At 37.4% G+C, this 25205-nt stretch overlaps 1 protein-coding gene across 6 annotated transcripts in view; it reads right to left on the bottom strand.

Moving 5' to 3' along the window:
• Positions 1 to 1863: 1863 nt before the first annotated feature.
• scml4 (Scm polycomb group protein like 4) overlaps positions 1864 to 25205 on the bottom strand; it is a 55082-nt gene continuing 31740 nt past the window's right edge. For 5 of the 6 annotated variants that reach the window (XM_059024646.1, XM_034005112.3, XM_034005113.3 and 2 more), the window contains 5 exons: positions 21775 to 21975; positions 19495 to 19683; positions 13758 to 13982; positions 12228 to 12373; positions 1864 to 10754 (listed from right to left, as the gene is read on the bottom strand). In XM_059024646.1, the coding sequence (XP_058880629.1) occupies positions 10629 to 10754; positions 12228 to 12373; positions 13758 to 13982; positions 19495 to 19683; positions 21775 to 21975 (887 nt within the window). In that variant the 3' untranslated portion in view covers positions 1864 to 10628. The remainder of the gene's footprint in view (positions 10755 to 12227; positions 12374 to 13757; positions 13983 to 19494; positions 19684 to 21774; positions 21976 to 25205) is intronic. The other variant, XM_034005111.3, reaches the window with a different exon arrangement.

Consider the following 25205-nt stretch of genomic DNA (forward strand, 5'->3'; position numbering starts at 1 on the left):
TTAACAAAATTGATCTCAATCTGTCATGTTATTTCTAACTGTGATTAAAATATTATTGTGTTACACTGTAAAATATGCTAGCACACAACCTCCAACGTCAAGATTCACAGATACCCAATCTACTTGAAGCATGAATCGTGCATTGATAGAGAAACATACAATAAAACGTAAAAGATTCAAGTCTTTTTATGAACGATTGTTTTGATCAGAATTATGCCACCATCAATATCTGCAATACTTTGTAGACACAAAGGGCTAAACTGTACTGTAGGTGAATCTAACAGGAAACAGCAGGACTCTGTTTTATGATTTCGTGATATAATTTTAGAGCCAAATGTAATTGATTTATATTTAAATAATTTAAAGCAGATGGCTCCTTTTCACTTAATCATAAAACAGTTTCCCTGTAGTGGGTTTTGAAAATCACTGCATAGCCTTAATTACAGCGCAGTGATGTTTTTTTTTCGTCACATAAAAGTGACTACAGTAATAGTAATAAACCACATAATAGTAATAAAGAACTGCTGTATATTAGAAACACATTGGCTCAAACCAGCCCTAACAATACAGTCCAATACTGACACCTACAGGACAAAATGAAACAGAGCAGCTGCAGTGTTGAGCTACAACCAGCCCAAAAGAATAAACTACCTTTGATTTCGATCTCAGAAGTTAAGTAGGAATGGCCATGGTCAGTGCAGGGGAGGAGCAGCTTCTAAGACAGAACTTAAATTTTGTAAAATGTGGTCTATTCAACTGACCTAAACAGTTAGAGTTTGTGCAGCAAAGGGTTGTAAAACCATCCAACAGTGCATGCGGGTCTCTTAAGTGCTTAGCACTGGCGTCTCCAAGGCTGTGCAGGTCACAAATGCTATTGTATCCCCATGGATCAGTAAGGGAATTACTGTATTGATGCACAGACACTGGCTTTATTCACATTTCAGCCTTTCCACTGCCTGGCGCGACATGCTTCGGCTATGAAATTAACAAAACAAAACAAAAACGCTTTAGTGTTTTTTTTTCCCCCAGTCCTGGCCAACCTCGGAAATACTTGCCGTGCGTCAAAAGGCACTGAGGGATTGTGGGATCGTATTGTGTTTTACTTTAAAGAAACCATAGGTGACAAATACATTTAACCATAGGCTAATTACAAATAAAAAGGCATCTGGGAAGGAGGAGTGCACAGCCAACAAACAACCAGGTTTTGTCGTTGTTTTTATCATGCATAATAAAACATTATTAAGAAAACATTATTGAGGGGGTGAGGGGTAGAAATAGTGGATTTAAAGTGAGTTACTAGAAAGAGCTTGTCAGAATCTGGCCATTTGTGTGCTTTGTAAAACCAAGCAAGTCTGATGCTGAAAAGTTGCAAATTAACTTCAGTTCACTTGAGTTTTCCTGTCATAAAATGATTTGAAGTTTCTGCGTTTGCCTACTGCTGGCTGTAAACTGCTTTGAGAAGCTTGAGAATAACATAAAAAAATAAAAAAAAAAAACGAAAAAGCAACTTATCATCATCATCACATTGATTTATAATTTTTCTAAAATGGTTCTTTGAATGTCTGTTCAATGTAATGGAAAATAAGCTGCATGTCTCATATGCAAGTATTGCGTGCATATAGATATTGCTGAGGGCATGCCCTCAGGTCTTTTAAATGGACTGTTTATAATTCCACAATATGTACTGAGCCAATAGCACGCATCATTCATTTACTGCACAGCCCAACACAGCTAAATAAACAGCTTTGGAAAGACCTTGGTCCATTCTCTCTCCTAAGATTCATTCTCCAGGAACTTACCAACAGCTGCGAAGCCTTCACACTTCTAAGATTCCTTTGTGTTTAAAGGAGACACTGATACATATACATTTAAGATTCTTTTATTGAAGCAGTTTACATGTTGTGCAACCTTTGAAACATACATCACCGTACAGCACTTTACAGAACAATGTGCTTCTTAAATAAAAAGACATGGATTACAAAAAAATAACAGTCTTTACAAAAGAGCCTAAAGCAGCCAATCACTTCACACGGCAAAAAAGAAGAAAAAAAGTCTAATACCTGGCAGACTTTATAGTTGTTTTTTCAACTGCTACATAAAACGAATAATGCGTATCTGTTTGAGATGCATGCCATGACACAAAGAATGAACAGTAATATACAATAGGAATATTTACTATTCTGTGTAGCTGCACTTTATATCATAAACACACATCTCTAGGCAATTTACAACTGTTAGAAATGGATGAACTGTAGTGAAAATGAGAAATAAATCTGCTACTCTATTCTCTAAGAAACTTTATAACAAACTGGAATACTTTCAACACTGTCTTGATTTAGACTTTGCCAGTCTAGCAGTCAACAGCTTTTCTTTTATTTCTATTCTTTAAAAGCGCCTCAGGATGTTTGTTCATGATGGACACTATTTAAATGACTGTATGATTTGGATATGGTATGGAATTGTATTATGCTATTTTGAAAGAAGAAACACGAAAAGAGATAACAGGTGTTTTCCAAACCAGTAACTACTAGACATTTTTGCAAATAATAATAATAATAAAAACACTAAAAACAACACACTCCAAAGTTTTCAAAGGCAGTTCAGTAACCGACAAAATGTTTTGTTTTTTTTAATCATTTAAATCTGTACACATGCTATATTTATAATTAAAAGCACCCTTGCAGTGTCTGACAGCAAACACAAAATATTATGTATGGCAAAAGTATTTACTACTGACATGATGGAGCAGGTTATGGATCACAGGCTTCAGTCTAAACCTTCAGTCTAATCTTTACTTCCTAAACCTATTGTGGATAACATCAGTATATCACAATATAACACATTGCCCTGTACCGTATATGGCCTATGCTGCAGTAGTGTGCATCTGAACTAGGATAACCTGGAGCTCATGTTCCTGCTAAAAAGTGCTGTTTACCCTGATCTGACCAAGTTGTGCTGCTGTCATAGATGGTTATGTGTGAATTCTGTCTTACAGAAGGAAAGAGAGTAGATAGTATACAGTGAGTGCTGATGATAACAAGGGAAGCTGGTTAGTGGCCCTTACTGCAGAATAGTCCATATTGTCTAAATAAATAAAGCAGGTCTGATAAATATAAAATGAAGCCTCTTTATGATTTAGCCCATTTGTTTGAGTGTGAATCACTTCTTACTCAATATGGATGTTTCATAACAAATACAGGACAAAGATGGCCAGACCAACCCAGGTAACTGCCTCACGCACCCTGTAGTAAAGTACATACTGAATCATATATTGGACATGTTAAGTCAGTCTGCCCAGTGCACATATGATGATACAGTAATACTGATTTAACCACAGTAAATTGTAACAGCAATTCTCACAGGGATGTCATGCTTACCATAACTACAAAGAAAAAACAAAACCATACAGGCTGTTACAATGTCTCCAAATATTAAAATGACTTAACACAGCTGCCCTTTGTTTAAAATACTTGTAAAAAAAAACCCAAAACATTATAAATACATTAGAAGATAACCAATCACTTAGTTAGAGACAAAAATATGTATCCTGTGGCGCAGTGCAATTTTTGTGCTATTTCCTCTTGCTAGAAAACCTGCTTTAAAAGATTCACAAGATGCAGGGTTTTAAACTGATTAAATCACACCTGTGGGCTTCAATTGATTTAAAAGACTTGATCGATTAATCTTGCCTACCCGAGAGCAGTATATAGAAACAAAGCTTGACAAATGGTGGTGGGTACTTAGTGGAAGGTACTGCACACCCAATATTTCACAATATCTCAGAACGGACAAAATAAGACTGCTACTTCGGCACTTTCCTTTCACAGCAGTACTACAGGTTTATTGTATCAACTTAGTCGCAAGTAAGTTGATTTTTTCTTTTTATTCAACTGTTTTTTTCTTTCAAACATCATCAGAAAATCTATACTGAAAAACTTGTTTGTTTGAAAAACTGTCTGGCTTAGTGATTTAACTGTGTACAGCGTATACAGTTTGTGTTTGCTGTTATTGGCATTAAAGATGAAGAAAGCTCAAGACATTTTGATTGTAGTACAACCGTGTAGTCAGTGCATTACTTTGGCAGTTTCAAACTTGCAAGAATATCAGTTCATCTTCCTGTTTGTATAATCGGAAAAGGCATAATGAAGTTACTGTATATCTGGGAGATACGAGAATAAACGTTACCTGGATTGGTATCACAAACATCTGTCTTTCACTGATTGGCCGGCTACAATAGCATTATGTTAATACTTTGTAATTGTCTTGTGTGATTAATCAATTAATAGATCTTATGATTAATCGATCAATAGAAAATGTCCAGATTAACACCCCTAATGTGTATATATAATAATAACAATAATATATTAGGGCTGCTCCAATTAATAGATTAATCAGACCGATTAATCAACTAAAGAGTTGATCGCAGATTCATTTTTTAAAAATGTAATCGTGCAGTTCTATTTTTGTATAAAAAATAAAATCAACCAATAGAAGATCAGCATTTTCTCTGCGGCAGTCCAATCATAATTGAGTGGAGGCGGGACAGTTGAAAGTCTTTAGTAGGTTTAACCAATGGGAGAGTCAAAGATCTGTCCCTTGTTTTAGAGGTGTCCAATCATTAGTGAGCAGAGGCGGGAAAAAATGGAGGTACAGCATACACCAGAAATACCGGGACTGATGAAGGCACCAATTCTTCAAATAAAGGTCATTATGTGGAATTACTTTCTCTGATTTCTGACTACGACAGCATGTTAAGCAATCACTTGTCAATAGCCCCAGTATTCTCGGGTATGTGTAACAAGATTCAGAACGGCTTCATCTCTTCGTGCCTCAGGTTCTGCTATGATTCAGAAGTACAAGGAGGAAGTCAAGTACGTAGCTATGGAAACAACCAATGTCCTGTGAAATAAAAATAATAATAAAAATGCTTTTAAAACGACCAAATTCACATTGGCTTATTATTTATTTATTTTTAGATTCCATAGATTGTTCAGTATTACTATGCAGTCGCTATAATAGTGTTACCTTTATTAAAAATGTGCACGAATTAATCTACCAATTAATCAACTAATGCCCATAAATTAACCCATCCAACAATTTTATCGACTGACAGCCCTAGTATGTATGTGTATATCTATACAGTTGTAGTCAAAAGTTTACATACCCCAATGGAAATGTATAATTTCTAATAATTATTCGAAAACAAATAATTATAGGAAAAATCTTTTGTAGCAGAAGTTTTACTTTTGCGGATGAAGAAGTTACAAGAAATAGCAATTTTTTTTCAAAACTCCAAAAATGCTAATTCAAAAGTATTCATACCCTTTGATGCTACGATAGTATTGTCTACAAGGTGCTAGAAATTTCAATATGATAATGCAGAACCTAATTCTAGAAAAGTCTAGAAAATGCTGGATTGTAGGTGAACATTCTTAGAGAGTATAAAAGGGTTAGGCATAGGATGATTGCTGTCATTACCAATAAGTCAATATAGGAAAAAGTAAAGAGCTATCTGAAGACCTTAGGCAGAAAATTATTTATTGTCATAAAGCTGGAGAAGGATACAAGAAGACTTCCAAGCGTTTAAGTATCCCAATTTCAACTTTTGTTTCTGTTATCAAGAAGTACAACTCATGGTACTGTCATAATGCTCCCTTGGTCTGGAAGAAAGAAGGTTCTTTCACCAAGAACAAGTAGAAGAATTGGCTGCAAGTGGGACTGGGGTTTCCATTTCAACCATAGGTCGAGTATTGCATGAAGGACTCAATGGTCGCATCAAAGGAAAAAGCCACTCTTCGGAAAAAGGCACAAGGTCACTTAAAGTTTGCAAAACGGCATTTGAATGATGGATATGAGTTCTGGTCAAATGTTTTGTGGAGTGATGAAACAAAAAATCAAGCTATTTGGTCATGTTGATAGTTGTTACGTTTGGAGAAAGTCTGGTGAGGCATACAAAGAAAAGAACACCATACCTACTGTCAAGCATGGAGGTGGTAATATCCTTCTATGGGGCTGTTATTCCTCTAATCTAATGGCACAGTCTAATGGCACAGGAAATTTAGTTCCAATACATGGTAAAATGGATTCCATAGCATACCAAAAGATACTGGCCAATCATCTGAAACCCTCCGCTACAAAACTTGGTTTAAAGCGCAGCTGTATGTCCCAACACGACAACGATCCAAAGCACACATCAGAATCTACTTCAGAATGGTTAAAGAATAAAATCAAGGTTTTGGAATGGCCTCGTCGAAGTCCCGATCTAAATCCGATTGAGAATCTTTGGTATGAGTTGAAGAAGGCTGTGCACAAGAGAAGAATTTTAATGAACTGGAACAATTTTGCGTTGAAGAATGGTCAAAAATCATTAAAGAATCATGCCAAAATCGTTTAAAAGAGGTATTATTACTAAAGGTGCCTCAACTAGCTATTAATTTAATTTTTCTTGTCAGGGTATGAATACTTTTGAATTAGCATTTTTAGAGTTTTGCAAAAAAATTGCTTTAATAAATAATTGTAGATCTATTTCTTGTAACTTTTTCCCTCATCGACAAAAGCAAAAGTTTTCCTACCAAAGATTCTTCCTATAATTATTTCTTTTTGAGAAGTTTCTAGAAATTATACATTTTCATTGGGGTATGTAAACTTTTGACTACAACTATGTAAAAAAAATATATATATATATATATATAAAATAAGAAAATCTGTAATTTCTTCACAGGTGAAACATTATAGCAAAGTCTGAAAGTCATTCTTGTAGGAAAACTGTGGTATCTAAAAAAAAGCACCATAGTTGCATAAACACAACCTGAGCACGACTCAACTCAGACACACTAACAGCACTGAACAATTTTAAATACTGTACTGTCCCTTTTCTAGCCAATAAGGAGTGCTCCACTAAAATACTTATGAAATACACAATAAAACTGCTTGAAAATGATTTCAAAGGGTACACAAAAAAACACTGAAAGCACACACCGCGCAGCTTTCTAAAATACCTGTCCTGGTATAAATTTGCAATGCAAACTTTTACATTTCTATTTACAATTCTTAATGCCTGAAATATCTGTACGTCTTTTGTTTCCTTTCAATTTCACCACTAACTTCAAAAGCACAATTAACTTCTACCAATTCGATAAAAACTAGAATTTTTTTTCTCCTTCAAATCAAGCTTCCTCAAATGTCAATATCCCCTGTAGTCACAGAAATGGAAATGGATCTCTGTTGCTGCATGTTGTGAGTCAGTGAGTTCACAGCTGGGTCATTGGAGCAGTTTTATTTGGAACATTGATAATGAATTGTGTAACTTAACAAGCCCATCTTGACCATTCCCCTGGGCCTATCAAAACCAGCTAACCTTGTGTCTGTATGTAAGCTGAAGAAGTACTGGAACTACAGAACATTAACTTAAAAAAAATGCTTAGCTTTATTTTAATTACTTGTGGCAGATAATTAAATACAATGCAGTCACAATGCAAAAATGGCAGACACCAGTTCTGCTTTTGAGATCTGACAGTAAATCTGCATAGGCAGTTATAACCTGGAACTGCAAGCCAACTATCATGTGAACTGAACGTTTACATTTAGTGTTACTGAATGAAACATACAAGCCTGTTATAACCAATATGGTAACAACACATTTATTATTAAAAGGTGTAACACCAATAAACTGTGAAACGAGAGCCCCGCGGTATCAACGCAGCAGTTCAAATCGGAACATGTTAATTCCTTTACACACTGAATGCAGCTGAACTGTGGTTGTGACTGCATGACCATGACACACTGAACGCAGCTGAACGGTGGTTGTGACCGCATGACCATGACACACTGAACGCAGCTGAACGGTGGTTGTGACCGCATGACCAGGACACACTAAACGCAGCTGAACTGTGGTTGTGACCACATGACCAGGACTATCTGTAAAGTAGATTAAGGTGCTGTTAAACTGTGGCTCTCGGAACCCTAACTAGTCAGCCTTTTGGTATATTTGTTGAAGTGTTTTTATGATTGGCATTTCAGGCATTTGTAAGCAAACGGTACTTTACTCAACTTGAGGGGTGGGGCGGTGGTGGAGGCAAGAAATAAGTAAGTAAACCCTACCTAACTACAACCTACACCTACAACGAGAACAGCTGTGACAAGAATGTCGAAAAAAAAAAAAAACACTTTCCACAATCAAGATGTTACTAGTATATCAAGGTAGGCAATATGAACAGATAAACAAGTACACAGATTTCATGTTTGAATACTGCAGGTGCTTTTGGATGACGCAAGTTGATTCTCTGGGCAGTTTCAAGTATAAAATGAGTATATTGGGGCAGGATGATCTGTCTGGATTTTACCAAACTCATCCCATAGACTGGAGGTACTGTAGCCATACTGTCCATAGCAGTTTATCCTGTGTTCAGCTAGCAGTGTTACTACAAATAGAGAAACTTAACACGGAATGCTGTGAAACTGAGGTAAAACAAGAAGAAAAGTAGATACAAGTTTTTGGATAATGCCTTCATCAGTATTACACTGATTATTAAATGTATACAAGTTATGGGTGAGTGCTGCAAGATACTAAAACATTTTTTTTTTCTTTGATCTTAAACAAAACGTAAGAAAATGTACCATCTTCTTCATTTACAATTGTTAATGTCATTATCGGCACACTTATGTCCCCCATATTAATGCAGAAAAAACACAACACATATTAAAAGTTAGCACCAACATGAAATGATCCATGTAGCAGCTATCCTGGCATAAACATAGATTTTTCTTTTTCAACTTGGCTTATACCTATTATCATAAAAAGCAGCATTCAGATACAGATATCAATAAAAACACACACACAAATGCAGTACGTACACACACACACAGTCGTAGCTGAAAGTTTCCAAAAAGACTAGCTCTCATTTGATAAGGAGGCAATTCAGTCAACAAGTAACACTGATGCTTCAGCTAAAATGCGAGAGAATTTTGTGGGCCCAGTGTTTTGCACCGGGTACCTCAGCATTTAAAGAAAAAAAAAGGAAAAAAAGGCAAGATTCAGCTTTCAGCTGAAACTGCTCCTAACAGGTCTCCATCTAATTTAAAAATGAGAGCAAATAAAGACTGCAGGAACCACAAAAGTATGGTGCAAGCTCTCATATGTATAACAGAGAGCACGACAGACTACCTAAGCAAATACAGCTAGATGTAGCCTCTATGGCTAAAGCTTGAACGTATATGACTGCAAGGCAATTAGACAGCCTTGTTTAAAAATGTCCAGGATTGCCCACAGTATATTTTGTCATTTCTATTTCTCATTTGATGTCTAAAAAATAATAACCTACATTTTTTGTTTTTAACACAACTGCCACAACACATACAACAGTACTGTGAATTATTTCTGAACATATATTACTAACTTAATATGAAATGCAATTATTTACAATTGCAATACACTCAGGTACATAAACAGCAAGCCCGTGTGTGTGTATATATATAAAAGAAAACATGGCTTTATAAAATGTTTTACCCCAACACTACTTACACCTGAAGCAAATGTGGAGTTGAAATGCAACACATGGGAAAACTTTACGTCGTTTTCCTGATTATCTGCCTTCTTTCAAATCCGAACAAATGTACAGTACAGAGATGTTGTGAAAATGTAAAAATGAAAAGCACTTACCCAAGATATTGCCTAATTCAAGTTCTAATTGTCTGGAAAACATGACAAGCAGATAAGTTGTAATGTAATGCCAAACTATGTTTCTGCTTAATGTTTAGCCGCTCTAACAATCCAATTCCCAAACAGACTCAAATCTTACATTTTAAAACTAGCTTGGCCTTAAAGATGTGCCAGACAACCCATTTCTAATCTAGGTAGCATGTGGATAAAGATATCTCTCGGTTCAGTAATTAAGCAGATAAATCACATATTAATTTAGGATTGGCTACTGAGTAACTAATTACAGTGAGCTGTAATGTGTTAAATGCCCAGCAGGTGGTGTTGATGTATTGTTGTGTATATCTTATGAATATGTACATGGTATGAGTATATATAAGTATGGGGGCCATTTTCACATGCAATTGTCTTAGGTTGTCCTTGGAACCAAGAGCTCTCAGCCCTCTACCAAAGCTAAATTGAAGGTAATCTCAAAATAATGAGTTTGAGGTGACTTTGGACTTTTGGCATTATATTAAGGTAGCTGTTGCTGTGTGGACTATTGATGATTCTAAACAGGCCTGGCTAGTGAGTATTTCTGTGATAAAAGACCTAGAGTTACATAGAAAAATGTCACATATAATTTCCATTATCACCTTGTAGTTGAGCTGGAGTTGGCTACTGTATATAACCAATATGGTATCAAAGTTTTGAGGCATATATTTAGTACATAACAACTCACTGAAACTATAAAATGCCTGTTCAAAATGAATGACACATAGTAGCCAGAACGGAGAAACACAAATAACAGTTAATTTGCCATATATGCAGGTAATTCTTTCACTTTGCACATATCTCTACTTTGCCTGGGGCTGGTAAAAAAAAAACAACTTCAAAAGCAATCAAATCAGTCCTTTTCCAGAAATATCCTCTAACTTGCATTGCCCCACTGTTCAATGCTTCTAACCAAATGTTTTCCTGCCTATCAGAGAATTCAGAACTTTGCCTGTTTTAGTTTATCGATGTGATAGCAGAGTTTCAGTGCCGGTCCGAGCTTCAGTCCCAGGTATTTCATGATCATGTCACTCTTCAGGAGAAGCAAAGCGTTTCCATCTATCTCCTGCCAAACAGAAACACAACATTAAATCATAAATATTCTCCAAGCTTCCAATGCACTTATGAAAACGTACTAAAATAATCCCCTTCACCTTATATTGCCAAATGATGCTTCCAGGCACATTATTTTATTTTTCTGTTTTAATGTATCATGCCATAAACTGGTTTCTGTCTCCTCTGGTATGGGGTAGTTGCAAAGGAGGAGCCAGACACCAACATTTAGGGAATATTACAGCAAAACAAATACAAACAAAAAAAAGTGCTGCCTGAAAACAGCATTTGTCAATATAGCAGCAACAACTTTTTTATGAAAGATGCAAGATACAGCAACAAAAATCAATTATTGATTGTTGTGGCTTTCAATTTAAGAGCCTCAATTTAAGAACATTTGTTGATCAATTTATCTTCTTGGTGTCCTATTTGGAGTCTCATGTATACTTGATATCACTACAAGTATTTGAAGGCTTCCATGAAGATTCAAGATTCCCCACACAGCTCAGGGACCCGAGGCTCAGTGGGCATCCTCCGATCCCATGAGCCAATCGGCTTCTCTTTACACCCAGGAACTCGAGAGTGGATGTCTGCAGGCTACTGGCCTCTGGAGGACAAAGACCAGCCCAGCAAATCTCCGCCCCCCCCCCAAGCTCACTCAGCGCCTGGCCTGTAGGGGTCGGCACAGAGCGGTGAGGAGAAACAGTCTAAGCAGGATCCCACCTCCCCAACCCTGGGAGCACCAAAGCCAATGCAGCGCCCCTGGAGTCCCCAGCGAAGACCGGCTGCCTCGCACAACCAGGATTCGAACTTGCGATCTCTGGTTGTATGACTCACCCTGAACGCCACGCGGCAGTGCTTTTACCAGGTGAACAGTTCGGGGACCCCCTCTTGTTGCTTTTTAATGATAAAGTTTTCTCAATGTGTATATTCTATTGCTATGTTTAATAATATGCATCTATATGTTTTTATTTGTATATGATGAACTTGCAAGCTCAGAACAAAGTAACAAAGGTCCGCACTCAAAGGAAAAACAAATTAATTCAAAAAAGTCATTTTCATTATTTATTCTTGAACTTGTAAGCTAAAAATCTGTTACTGATATCCTGCCTGAGACACCAGAAACTCAAAGCATTAACCTGCCTATCATTGCCTAATTAAGTGAAGTACCTGAATCTGTATTATTGCTGTTTACTGTATTCAAACTCATGTAATGACTAATGGGATCTGGGTGACTGAAGTGAAATCCACATCATTCAATATCACAGCTTAATAATAGCATCTTCAGTAGTTACTGCACCCTACATACGTGGTGGTAATGACGAATGTCAGTATCTCCTGTTTACATATTTGTGAATATCTCGGACACATGTCTGCAGAATTGTAACCGTGCAACCAGAATCAATGCCAAGACTACACTGGATAAAATACAAAGATTCCATCTTACTGCTTTATTTAAAAGCCTTTCACAATTCAGATTACGTACATGTTTCCTGAATATCTCTACATGTGGCCCCAAAGCATGGGGGTCTGCATCCTTCACAAACCAGACCACATCTTCCACTGTCCAGGTGGAGGGGTCTTTGCTGGGTGGAGGGGCGGTATCCTGTGTCTCAGGTGAAGGACTATAGGCTAATGGAAAAAAGGAAAAGGGGTCTCGTCATTACATGAGCGTGAGAAAAATGAATTCCTAAAATGTGTGGGGTTTTTTTCTGCTAGGTAATTATGTCATTCCTCCTAGTATTAGGAATGTGGTTACCTTTTAGCTCTTTTAGTAAAGGTTTGTTATTGCTACAGCATAGCGAGGGAAAGCATTACTAGGCAATATTGTTTTCAGAGGCTATGAGAAGACTTATGGTGATGTATGTTTTAAAATGACACAGTCTATTCTACGTTTTAAAGGGATTATAGCAAATTAAATGATTCCATAAAGCTTACCTATAGTGCACGTCCATTTGCCATGTGGGTCTCATGTGAAGTTTTGAAAGAAACACGTCACAGCAAAAATGCTTTTTTTAGGTTAAAAAAAATATTGTCAAATTGCATGTCTTTTTTCAGGCTATTTCCAGTTCACCTCAGCCGCCACATCTTATGGGGGTCAAAGCTCAAACTAACCAGGAAGTGTAAGCGAAACAGACTACCTGAAAGTAAGGCTTGAAACCAAGAGCTTTCTTTAATCAAGTATGGGTACCAGATATCCTTTTTTTATGGAAATACAAGGTTTGCTTCAACATGTGCTGCTTTCAAAACTGCACGTGAGACATGAAGAACAAAAGTGTACGACAGTGTAATGCCCTGGCACCCAAGCCCACTGAATTGAGTGGAAAAGCAGGGGCTGGATGCAAACCGCATGCCATATGGTTCAAAGATGAACGTCTAAGAGTTTAACAAAAGAGCAAGCTCTGTAGTCGAGAGTTGACTGTATCTTATGTTGATTGCAGAGTTATTCATTCATCAGCCGCTAGGAGGATATCCATTAGAACGGGCAAGATAGAATTATTTACTGCAGCTGAAGGGAATGCAAGAATATCCCATGGCAGGTGGAAGCTCAATAAACAACAAGAATCAACGACCGCCTTGGGTCAGTGAGGGGATGGTACGTCCGCTGCCTTAGCTTCTCAATGTAGTCAACTCAGATAACACGAAGAACAGCAGCTTTTTTACGAGGAGAATCTAAATGAATGACATCTTTCAATTCAGTTAAAGAGCAAGTAGCGTCATTTAAATGTCTGTTTTACATTTCACTTAACCACTCTGTGGTGTCTGCAATCATTCCGATGGTTCCAATTCTGCAGGCCCCACCTGCTCTATATCTATTTACCACAGAGGTAGGTGTGGCTGGCAGAGCTGAAAGGTCACATTGGATCTCTAGCTCAAGCTCAAAGAAGGTTTAAAACCAAATAAAAGCTGACTTGGAGAAAATAATTAGTTCATATTGGAGCACCATACTCAGAACCAGAACCCAGAAGGTGCTTGTATGTGTGCATCACGCATGTATCCACCGTGTTATTATTACCACTTCTATTTCCTTCCTGGAAGGTGCTGGGACTGGATGCCTGCCTGCACAGGCCTATTGGGGCGGGCCCTCCTGGGAACTGCTGGCAGGAGCGATAGCCATAGGAGGGCTTCGGCGGGTAGGGAGAGCTCATCAAGTTAAACGCAGAGTCAGTGGGGTCCACAGAGTATCTCTTCGGATCTATGGGGTCGACCAGGTAATCTTCCGGCATTGAAGTTTCTGCTGCTTCGAAAGAAGAGAAAAAAAAAAACACATGGCAAGATCAATTCTGAAAGTCACAATACAGAGAAGTTTTGTTTCTAAAAAAAAGAATAAACAGCAGTCACAATTTGAAAGGCTAACCTTGCAGCACACTTAGTCTGAAGCATACTTTTATTTTGTTAACTTAAGATGGGTAATCCCTACAGTAAGTCAAAGTAAAGTTAAATAGCCAGACACTCTGTATGGCAGGGTGGGAAATGTACCGGTACAATCACGTTTTAAAGCATTTATGTATTGCACTTGGCTGGGTTTGGGTTGCAGAACACTTGCAGTGGGCTTTCCAGATGTGCAATTGAGAAATTAATTAATTATGAACATCACTTAAACATTTTACAACTTCCCCATAAACAACCCAATTCAACCTGTACTGTTGTATAGTTCATGAACTCAAGCTAATTCCTAAAAAAAAACCTGACCTTTGATTGAATTTATTTATTCCAATCATAACTCGTCAATTTAGGTGATTAGACATTAATGTCCATTCATATAATAAATGAGAACAAACACACATGAACAAGGACAATACGAGGGACCGTTAAAGGAGTTTTAACCATTACCTGGAACATACACTCACCCCTCAATTACATGTAAACTCATTGACCAATGTAGAAATACAACAAACGATGGGCTGGTATAAAATGTCCAAGGTAATTAACAAAAATTAAAAAATTAAAAAATAAAATCAAGCTCATTTTCATGGAATGCTTTAAACATGTATTTGAATACTAAGACATATGTTATTGGATTTATATCTGCAGTTCAGGTGGCACTCCTGCACACGCAAGCTTCCAATGTTGTTGCTAATGATTATTACACATGTGGAGTTTGTACAAAAAAAGGTGGTTTTCACTTACCTAAGGAAGTCTGAATACTGTAACTTGTTTAAACAAAACTACATTATGAATAACTAGGCTGTCCCCCTGCAGTCGCTTGTACTCTTCAAAACCATTATCAAAACACAGCATAACCAGTTCACAAAAACATCTTCCTCAGACACTTTGCTAAGGTTGCAAGTATCAGCGCGTGGTTTAGAAGCATGTTTGCAGTAAAAAAATGCAAAGGCAAACTGCTGTCCTGATGGTGATTGACAGCAAGGTAGAAGTGGATGGAATGCTTAAGTGTGAGGCACCATCTCCATCGTGCCAGCTAGCCATTAATAAGAGACTGCACATATACATATATGATGGCTATAACACCTATTTTACAACATGCCATAAGAGCTGTGCACCTCACAAACCACACTGACACGAGGCTGAGTAGTACTGAAAATGACCTCTTTGTTCCTAGGAACATGAACATAGCATTAATTTGTATACTGTAATTACGATATTTGCGGAGTAGAATGACAGGAACGGTATTGATACCTTATTGTACCAAAACCACAAAACTGGTATACCGACTCATCCCTACATGGAAATCTGTACATCAAAGAACTTGAAACACATTATTTTTCCATTAATCCATACATTGTCAGTTCTGAATAATATAGGTAGCTGGTTGCTGTCTGGGAAGCAGACACAGTACTTTGAATAAAATAAGATCTAAAAAAAGAAGTTTTATTGGGTTAAATTATTCGTTTGCAAAATGAAGATATTGCCTGTACTTGAAATAATGACAGATAAAAGACACTTAACTTCAGCCATATACAGCCTTACAGTGGCAATTCAAAGGTACAGACGTTATCATCAATACAAACTATCAGGCTACAAAACACTGTATGCATTACCATTTACGAAACAGTCTGAAAAGCATTTCAAAATATGGCAAACCACACATGATGAAGAAAATGCTGCCTGGCACAAAGAAAGTAATTAAAAAACGCTTGCAGATCTAGGATTTGCATTTCATAAATGCTGCAGCAGAACACAAAAGACTCCTGGACCCCTTCAAACCACAGCTGACATTCCACCCTTTGCATGCTCGAATCTGCTGACTGTACTGTTAATTTTTATCGTGCCAGCTAGCTATTAGACTGCACACATGCATACATACATTCATGCATGATGGTTATAGTACCTTTTTTACAACAAGCTATAGAGATGTGCACCTCACAAACCATACAGAGACAAGGCTCCAAGCACCTCCTGCCTACCTGGATCACTCTCTGGTGCCTGGATGTTTCAGTGCTGGCTCTGAGAAAATCGGTTTATGCTCCTGTGCATAGGATATTTACTTGGGCATGACTGGATCACCACAGCAACCAAAAAACAGAGAGCGTTACAGAGCACAAAAGCCAGATTCTGCCAGCTCCACATCCTCTGAACACAGCTGCAGACTGCTTGCAATGTCTTCCACTTGCAGAGTAAACAGTGATGTGGCTCATAATGCATACTACTATATACAGCTATGGCCAACATTTTTGCATGAACCTATAGAATGAACTTATTTTGCTTCATAAAGTCGAATGAAACCTGCTGAATACATATTGAATTACATACCGCTTTGTAGTTTTCCCATATACGCTCTTAAAGATCAATCAGTGAATCGTGTCATGGTAATAATACAGTATGCAGCACGTTTGTCCCTCGTTAGATGTTTAGAATGAGATATATTTAATAGCAGGAAACACAGAAGTAATTTGCTGATGCCCAGTTTGATTCTTAGGTGATGTTCCCTCTTATTTCTGAAAGCACGCATATGCTAGGAGCTACAGTAAGGCACAAATGTAGTTCTAGTAAATCCAGACCCTTGGTAACTGTAAAGCTCTACAGTTGGTCTAGCAGTCATCTCCTGCTTAGGATGGGCTGACTAAATATAGAAGAAAAGCAATTTCCATTTTTCTGTCAGTTGATTAACTGCTGAAATACTGTCAGTCATTGGTGATGGGGTTTGATATTCAAATATTACTGCAAAACAGACGCATCATTCATCAGGTTATATTTTAATGATCAACAGTAAATGCAGCCTGTCTCTAAATTAACCCTGCAGGCATTTCCCTCCCCCACTGTTGGTTTAGTGATCCCTATTATTAACTTCACTAAGCACAATAAAAAGAGATCCGTGCTAAGATTTAGGGTCCTGTTATTAATATACGATGCTGTTATGATCATTAAAATGCACTCTGTAGCCTCAAGGAAGTTGTCGAGTTGAATGGACTCCTTTTCAGCGTAAGCTTATGAAGTAAGTTATTTTGTATGCTCCCCTTATGGCAAGTCTCTGGATTTGCAGCAGCCTTGTATTTTTGTCTGGATCATAGCAATCCAAAAAGGCAGGAGACCAGGAGACTCTACAGCAGGGCAGATGTGTGCCAGCTGTTGCTTGCCAGAGGAGGCCCTCTATCTCAAAAAGTTGCTTTATAAATATCAAACAATTGACTGTTTTCTGAAAAGTATTGAAAACGGGAGTAATGAAGGGGAGTCGACTGGTACTGCAGCAGTTGAAGTGCCGACAACAATGAGAAGAACCCGATAAGCTTGTTCTGAATGGCTTGCTTTGCATGCTTACCTGGCAGATATTTTTGATCGCTTCAATATTCTTAACACATCACTCCAAGGATGAGATATATTTATCTATTCTCTCACTGACTAAATCGAAAGCTGGATCAAGAAGCTGTCCTTGTGGTACGATTGCGTAAATCGTGGCAGCCTAGAAGCATTTGTAATTTTTTGACAAATGACAAAGACTAAATATATGTGGAAAGGGTATTTATTTAAAGGGTATTTAGTGTGACGGTGTAACTACGGTTAAACGGTTAACCAATAGAAATCAAATAGTTTAAAGAGATTTTTTATTAAACGATATTTACATCCCTAATGAGTACCAGTTAAAAGCTGTATGATCCATATCAAAACCTATTCTGCACTGAAGCAGCACAAAAGAAGGAAACTTCTGAATCTTCAATAGCAAAGCAGTTACCTGTGATCTGAGCCCATTCAGACACGGCTGTGTAAAATTGGATTTTCTATTCCAGCACAGCCATTAGCTTAAGACTCTGGGCAAGCTGCTACTTTGGGCCTCATATTTAAAATCTATCTTATATCTTATCAATATTAAAATGAGATACAGTAGTGTGGATCTATTCCCTCTTAAACAGAGGTATTTGTACAAAAAAAAGATAACAGATAATGCTCTTCTCCAACAGATGACACGGTAATAATTTCCACAACATAGTCTCAGAATTGCAGGCAAGGTTTCTATGGTTACCTGCTCAGCACATTACACATGCCTTCAATATTATTCCTAGACACCTGATGTACATTCAACCCATTGCACATGCATCTTGGAAACCTGCCTGGACAATATGCACATCCCTGCTTTTTTCTGGTTGGCTCTTTGACATTCCACAGCATATCCCTTTACAAAGCGTGTAGGGAACGTGATTACAAACTCGCTTTGTAATACATATAGAACATTGGTGGGTGCTGTTATTATTAAAAAAAACAGAATTTGTGAACACAAAAGTGCTATAAGGAACCGTGACCCTAAATCATCAGTAGAGAGACATTTTAACCCAACGGGACATGCATTAGATAGTTGGGTATTGAATAGGTTAAGAATCCAAGGAAGGGTGGTGATCGTGATGAAATACTGTTACAAAAAGGTGCGAAATGGATACATATGTTTTGAACTGAATCTCCAGGAGGGTTAAATGAGGAATTTTCATTGGTTCCATTTCTGTAATTGTATTGTTGCAAAATAATTAATTGTAACATAAGTTATTGAGAAACAACTGATGTGTACAGTTTTACTGTAATGTTGAATCTGTAATAAATCACAAATAACTAGATAATTTTGTTTGAACTGAGGAAGACAATAACCACAACGCGTCTGTACTTGTGTCTGCTGTTTAAAAATAAATAAATAAATAATCTTTTTTTTGATTATGTAGGCAGCAGTGTGGAGTAGTGGTTAGGACTCTGGACTCTTGACCGGAGGGTCGTGGGTTCAATCCGAGGTGGGGGACACTGCTGCTGTACCCTTGAGCAAGGTACTTTACCTAGATTGCTCCAGTAAAAAAACCCAACTGTATAAATGGGTAATTGTATGTAAAAATAATGTGATATCTTGTAACCCTGGATAAGGGTGTCTGCTAAGAAATAAATATTAATAATAATAATATATGCGATTTTACTGTGTAGCGTATGCGATTTCACTGTGTAGTGTATGCAATTTCACTGTGTAAGTGTATGCGATTTCACTGTGTAGTGTATGCAATTTCACTGTGTAGTGTATGAGATTTCACTGTGTAGTGTATGAGATTTCACTGTGTAGTGTATGAGGTTTCACTGTGTAGTGTATGAGACTTCACTGTGTAGTGTATGAGGTTTCACTGTGTAGTGAATGAGGTTTTAAGATTTCACTACGTAGCAAATTTTAATGTAAAGTAATTTTCATGATGCACAAAGAAATTCCAGGTGGCTGTATCAAATCAATAGCAGGGTTTACCATGTATTGTAACACATGTAAAAGGTGTATTTGCTGTATTTTTTGAACACATGTCAAAGAGGTGTAGTTACTGTATTTTGCAGGTACTCACTGGAGTGTGCATTCCCCTCAAAGTACTTCTCACTGTGGTAGGAGGCTGCACTGTGCTGCATGAAAGGCTGATCACTGAAGAGATTCTCACAATGCAGGCTACGGCACAGCTTCTTCAGAAACCTCAGCACATAGCCAATGCTGTTCACTACTGGCAGGCTAAGGAGGTGCTGTTTCCCATCAAACGTGGCTGCAAACCAAAAAAACATCAAAATGTCAACACAATTCTCACGTGGATCCGCTTTTTTTGTTACCAATTTATTTGTATTAATGTACTGTAATGAATAACTTGATTTATTTTTATTCCTGATTCCTGTCATGCGATGTACGTGTAAATTGTATTACATTTTATTGTATGAGAAAGTTGTGATCCTTGCTCTTCAGACCTCTAAGCCATTTAAGGTAGATCACTTCTAGAAGAACGAACAGCTAACAATTTCACCACAGGAGAAAAAACTCAAAGAAAAGCACACTACAAAACGAGGTCAGGAGCCATAAATGGAAACTGAACTCTCAGATATACTGACAGAGATGAATCAGGCCATTGCCTTCCTTTTAGTATTCTTGTGATTTCTATCCAGGTACACAAAGTATACTTGGAAATGAATCCCAATGTTCAAATGCTACATCCAGATCTGATTCCTTAATCTTCACTATATTGGCTGTGCAAGGGCACAGGTGTAGATTTCAATGCACTGATTATTTGCAATTACAAAGTATGAATGTTTTTCTCTGATGGTAATAAAAATGTAAGCCTGGGTTACGGGCAGCTGAACACTTCCCTTTTCCACTAGCCCCCTTTTTAGGTCATCTGCCAGTTTCAAAATATATTCATATACAAATGTATGTGCTTATTATGGAATACATTTGCTCAAGAGCTACACTGCATAAACTGATTCTCGCTCATTTAGAAAATGTCTGATCCGCATCCTACTTATTGCATAACAGAATAATTAAATGGAGGCAACCTACGGTATAGCTCAAGCTACAGGAAAGAATACTTTTAAAGAATACGTTTAAAGAATACTTTTAAAGTCTAAGACACACCCTCCATAGGGATCACTGTCAATACAATACTGAAGTAAATCCACAACTGGGTTGACAGAGCTTGACACGTACAGTACTAATCTAAGCAAGCTGTCAGTCTTTTAAATACGAACATAGGAAAATGTATGGGCCATTTGACTCATCAATGCTAGTCCAGTTCCTAGTGGCTGATTGGTCCCACCATTTTGTCAAGTCATATCTTAAAGGGTCCCAATGACTCAGCTTCAACAAGGGAGTTTGTTAATCCCTTCCTTACACTCACCACTAACTGTGTACAAAAGTCAGTTTCTGTGCCAAGTTTAAAGGACAGTACACCCTCGCTCTAACAAACCTGTTGGGGTCCAAGCCTTTTGTTTGTTATATCGAGGGGTTTGCTACAGCGAAAGGACAATCAAAATGAACGATAACGTGTTGGAGTAAATTAATGAGATGAGATTGTGAATACAAGTAGAATTACATGTACCTGCTTGTCTCATGTATGCAGTATTCTGCCTTTGCTTTACCCTATTAGTTAAAGAATTAAAACACAGTACAAAAAGCAACAATCCCGAATTGAAGCCGAACTTTTAGTCAAAATCAATCTGACACGAATCGTTTCAAAGCGCAGCAAATCTTAATCCAACTAGCAAGAATCCCAAACTGAGCTTTTATTCCAAATCAACCCGACATGAAAAGTTTGACATGAAAAGTTCATCAGATCCTCAAGTTTTTTTTTTGTTGTTTTTTTTTCTTTAATCAATTTTGCTGTGCCGCATGGTTGCTGAACAAGCCAAAAAACAGTGCTTTTGACAACCTATATTCACAACAGAGATACGCCTGCATTACTAATTGTTTCAAATAATCAATATAGTCTCCAGCTTTGTTGCAACATAAAATTATTTTCATTTCAGAGGCACAGTTACACACCGTGCACTTTTTATTAAGACAAAAGAGTTGACTTCACTGCGGAGGTGGCACCCTGTGCGTACAGACCGGGATGTTCACAGTGTGTGTTTATATTATCTTTTCTTATTTATTTTTATGTGGGGTCCAGGGACCAGGTTCGTTATAATGAAGGGCGTTATAGCGAGGGTGTACTGTATTAGCTGGGGTTAACTGTGTCAATGCCAACTTTAAGCTATCTTCCACCTGTCTACTTTCAAAGACAAAATACTGTCTAAAAGTCTAATCCTTTGGAAACTGATGTTACTGAAGACCCACCGCTACAAATGATGAAAATGTTGTGGTTCCATACCTGATATTTTCTCTCCACCATAACCTTGAGTGAGCAGAGAGAAGACAGCCTTTTGCTGGAAAGCGCAGTCAATGCACGCTTGCACTGCTTGCTGCAACACTACAGACGGTCTGTCTGGCCCAAAATGATCTGGAAGCTGTTGTACTTTTTTCCTGTCAAGATTAGGACCTGTGTTGGCTTGCTTGTTTATATAAATGCACACTGTAAATACAATACAGGAAGAAAAGAAAATACAGAAACAAATTAGCAACTGAGAAATCTACAGTGGTTAAAGCTGCTCTTCACACAATATTAAAAACCAAATGCATAACTGGTACAATCATTTTTACTATATAATGATACAGGATACACTACTGTTCATCTAATTACAAAAATATACATTGATTTTTGACACTACTAGTATAAAATTATTATAAATGTTTCTTGGGGGTTTTTTTTGAGAACATATCTCATAATCTGTGCTGTCAGATGTCACTATTGCATCTACAGTATACAACAATGAACACATTATATTGACTAAATGTAAAGCTGCATTCATTGCAATGAAACCTGATAAACAGATCCATATTACAATACCATGCTTTCCTTTGTACGTTTCAAATAATACTGTACTTCATAATCGCACAAAAGTAGAAATACAAAATAATAATAATAATAATAATAATAATAATAATAATAATAATAATAATAATAATAATAATAATAATATTAACAACACTATCCCCCATTTTAAGGAAAACTCTAGAAGGCAATAGATATATCTTTCAGAAAGCATTTAAAAGGGTAAGTCATGAAACTAAATATAGAACAATTTCCTTTTGTCCTTTTTTTTTAAAACAAACTGGTAAATACACAGTATTATGTTGCATGTTCTTGGCAGAGATAAAGTCTGATGTACTCATTTCAAAGTGCGATACGATATTTGCTACTCTGTGGTGCATCTTACAAGTTAACACAGGAAGAGTGAAGAAAGACTCTGCACACACCTACTGAATAACTAACTTTGTGATGTAGGGTTACTATTACAGTGCCAAGAAAAAGTTTGTGAACCCTTTAGGATTTTCACATATTTCAAACCTAAAATGTTATTAGATCTTAATCTAAGTCCTAATAATAGATAAAGATAACCTGATTAAACAAATGACACAAAAACATGATACTTTTTCAACATTTATTTATCCACAAATGATTCAACATTCAATATCCATGTGTGAAAAAGTATGTGAAATTTAGATTTAGTAACTGGTGGCACCCCCTTAAGCGTTTCCTGTAACTGTTGGTCAGCCTATCGCATTGGTTTTGAGGAATTTTGGCCCATTCCTCCTTACAGAACTGCTTCAACTCGGTGACATTTGAGGGCTTCCTTGCATGGACAGCTCGCTTCAGGTCCTGCCACAACATTTCGATGGGGTTTAGGTCCAGACTTTGACTAGGCCATTCTAAAACGTGGAATTTCTTCTTCTGCAGCCATTCTTTTGTAGATCTGCTTGTATGTTTAGGATCATTGTCTAGCTGCATGACCCATTTTAGGTTCAGCTTCAGCTCACGGACGGATGGCCTGACATTCTCCTCTAGAATCTTCTGATACAATGCAGAATTCATGGTTGTGTCAATGATGGCAAGCCGTTCAGGTCCTGAGGCAGCAAAGCAGCCCTAAACAATCACACTCCCACCACCATGCTTGACGGTTGGGATGAGGTCCTTCTGTTCGAACACAGTGTTTGGTTTTCATCAAACATAATGTTTCTCATTGAGGCCAAAAAGTTCTACCTTTGACTCGTCTGTCCAGAGAACATTGTTCCAGAAGTCTTGTGGATCATCTATGTGCTCTTTGGCTAACTTCAGATGGGCAGCAATATTATTTTTAGAGAGCAGTGGTTTCCTCCTGGCTATCCGTCTTTTTCTGATAGTTGAGTCATAAACACTCACATTTGCCAAGGCGAGAGTGGCCTGCAGATCCTTGGATGTTATTCTGGGGTTCTTTGTGACTTCCTTGATGATTTTCCGGTTTGTTCTTGGAGAGATTTTGGTAGGACAACCGCTCCTGGGTAGTGACTGTGGTCTTGAACTTTCTCCATTTGTAGACTATCTATCTGACAGTGGATTGGTGGAGCCCCAAATCCACTAGAAATGGTTTTCTAACCCATTCTAGACTCATGAGCATCAATAACTGTTTTTCTGAGGTCCTAAGAGATTTATTTTGATCGTGGCATGACGTGTTTCAACACACCTGTATGGTGAAGACCAAACTCACAAAGTTTCTGATATTTATATAGTGTGGGGCCTCCCAAACTCACCCCTGAAGATCTACCTAATTATTTAAACACCTGATTCTAATTATCCCCTTAATTGAGCTGATAAAACCAGGGGTTCACTTACTTTTTCACATACCCTGAATCTTAATTACTCATTGTTTGTCTAATTCATACATCATTTTGTTTCAAAAGACATGGAATTGGTTAATATAAACCCTATTGGATATTTAAGAAAAGACTGGTTTTGATTCAAGAAGGCTATCATGGTAAAACCATGGAATTTCCATAATTATCATTGGGGTTCACAAACTTTTTCTCGGCACTGTATATAAACACCAAGGCCAACATAATTCACGTGCATATTTCTGAGAATAGTCAAATTCTAAAATAGATAATGTTTCAACACAAAACTAAATACAAACCACCCTCTAATCATATTTTGTTTGTATTTTTCAAAATTTGGCTATGAAAGGGTTATTTTACAGGCAAGAATACTTCACTTGTGTGGTCTCTCACTCACTCACACACACCTCAACCACAGATATATATATATATATATATATATATATATATATATATATATATATATATACAGTGCCTTGCGAAAGTATTCGGCCCCCTTGAACTTTGCGACCTTTTGCCACATTTCAGGCTTCAAACATAAAGATATGAAACTGTAATTTTTTGTGAAGAATCAACAACAAGTGGGACACAATCATGAAGTGGAACGAAATTTATTGGATATTTCAAACTTTTTTAACAAATAAAAAACTGAAAAATTGGGCGTGCAAAATTATTCAGCCCCCTTAAGTTAATACTTTGTAGCGCCACCTTTTGCTGCGATTACAGCTGTAAGTCGCTTGGGGTATGTCTCTATCAGTTTTGCACATCGAGAGACTGAAATTTTTGCCCATTCCTCCTTGCAAAACAGCTCGAGCTCAGTGAGGTTGGATGGAGAGCATTTGTGAACAGCAGTTTTCAGTTCTTTCCACAGATTCTCGATTGGATTCAGGTCTGGACTTTGACTTGGCCATTCTAACACCTGGATATGTTTATTTGTGAACCATTCCATTGTAGATTTTGCTTTATGTTTTGGATCATTGTCTTGTTGGAAGACAAATCTCCGTCCCAGTCTCAGGTCTTTTGCAGACTCCATCAGGTTTTCTTCCAGAATGG

Source organism: Acipenser ruthenus, chromosome 5 (assembly GCF_902713425.1).
Source record: "Acipenser ruthenus chromosome 5, fAciRut3.2 maternal haplotype, whole genome shotgun sequence".
Taxonomy (NCBI): domain Eukaryota; kingdom Metazoa; phylum Chordata; class Actinopteri; order Acipenseriformes; family Acipenseridae; genus Acipenser; species Acipenser ruthenus.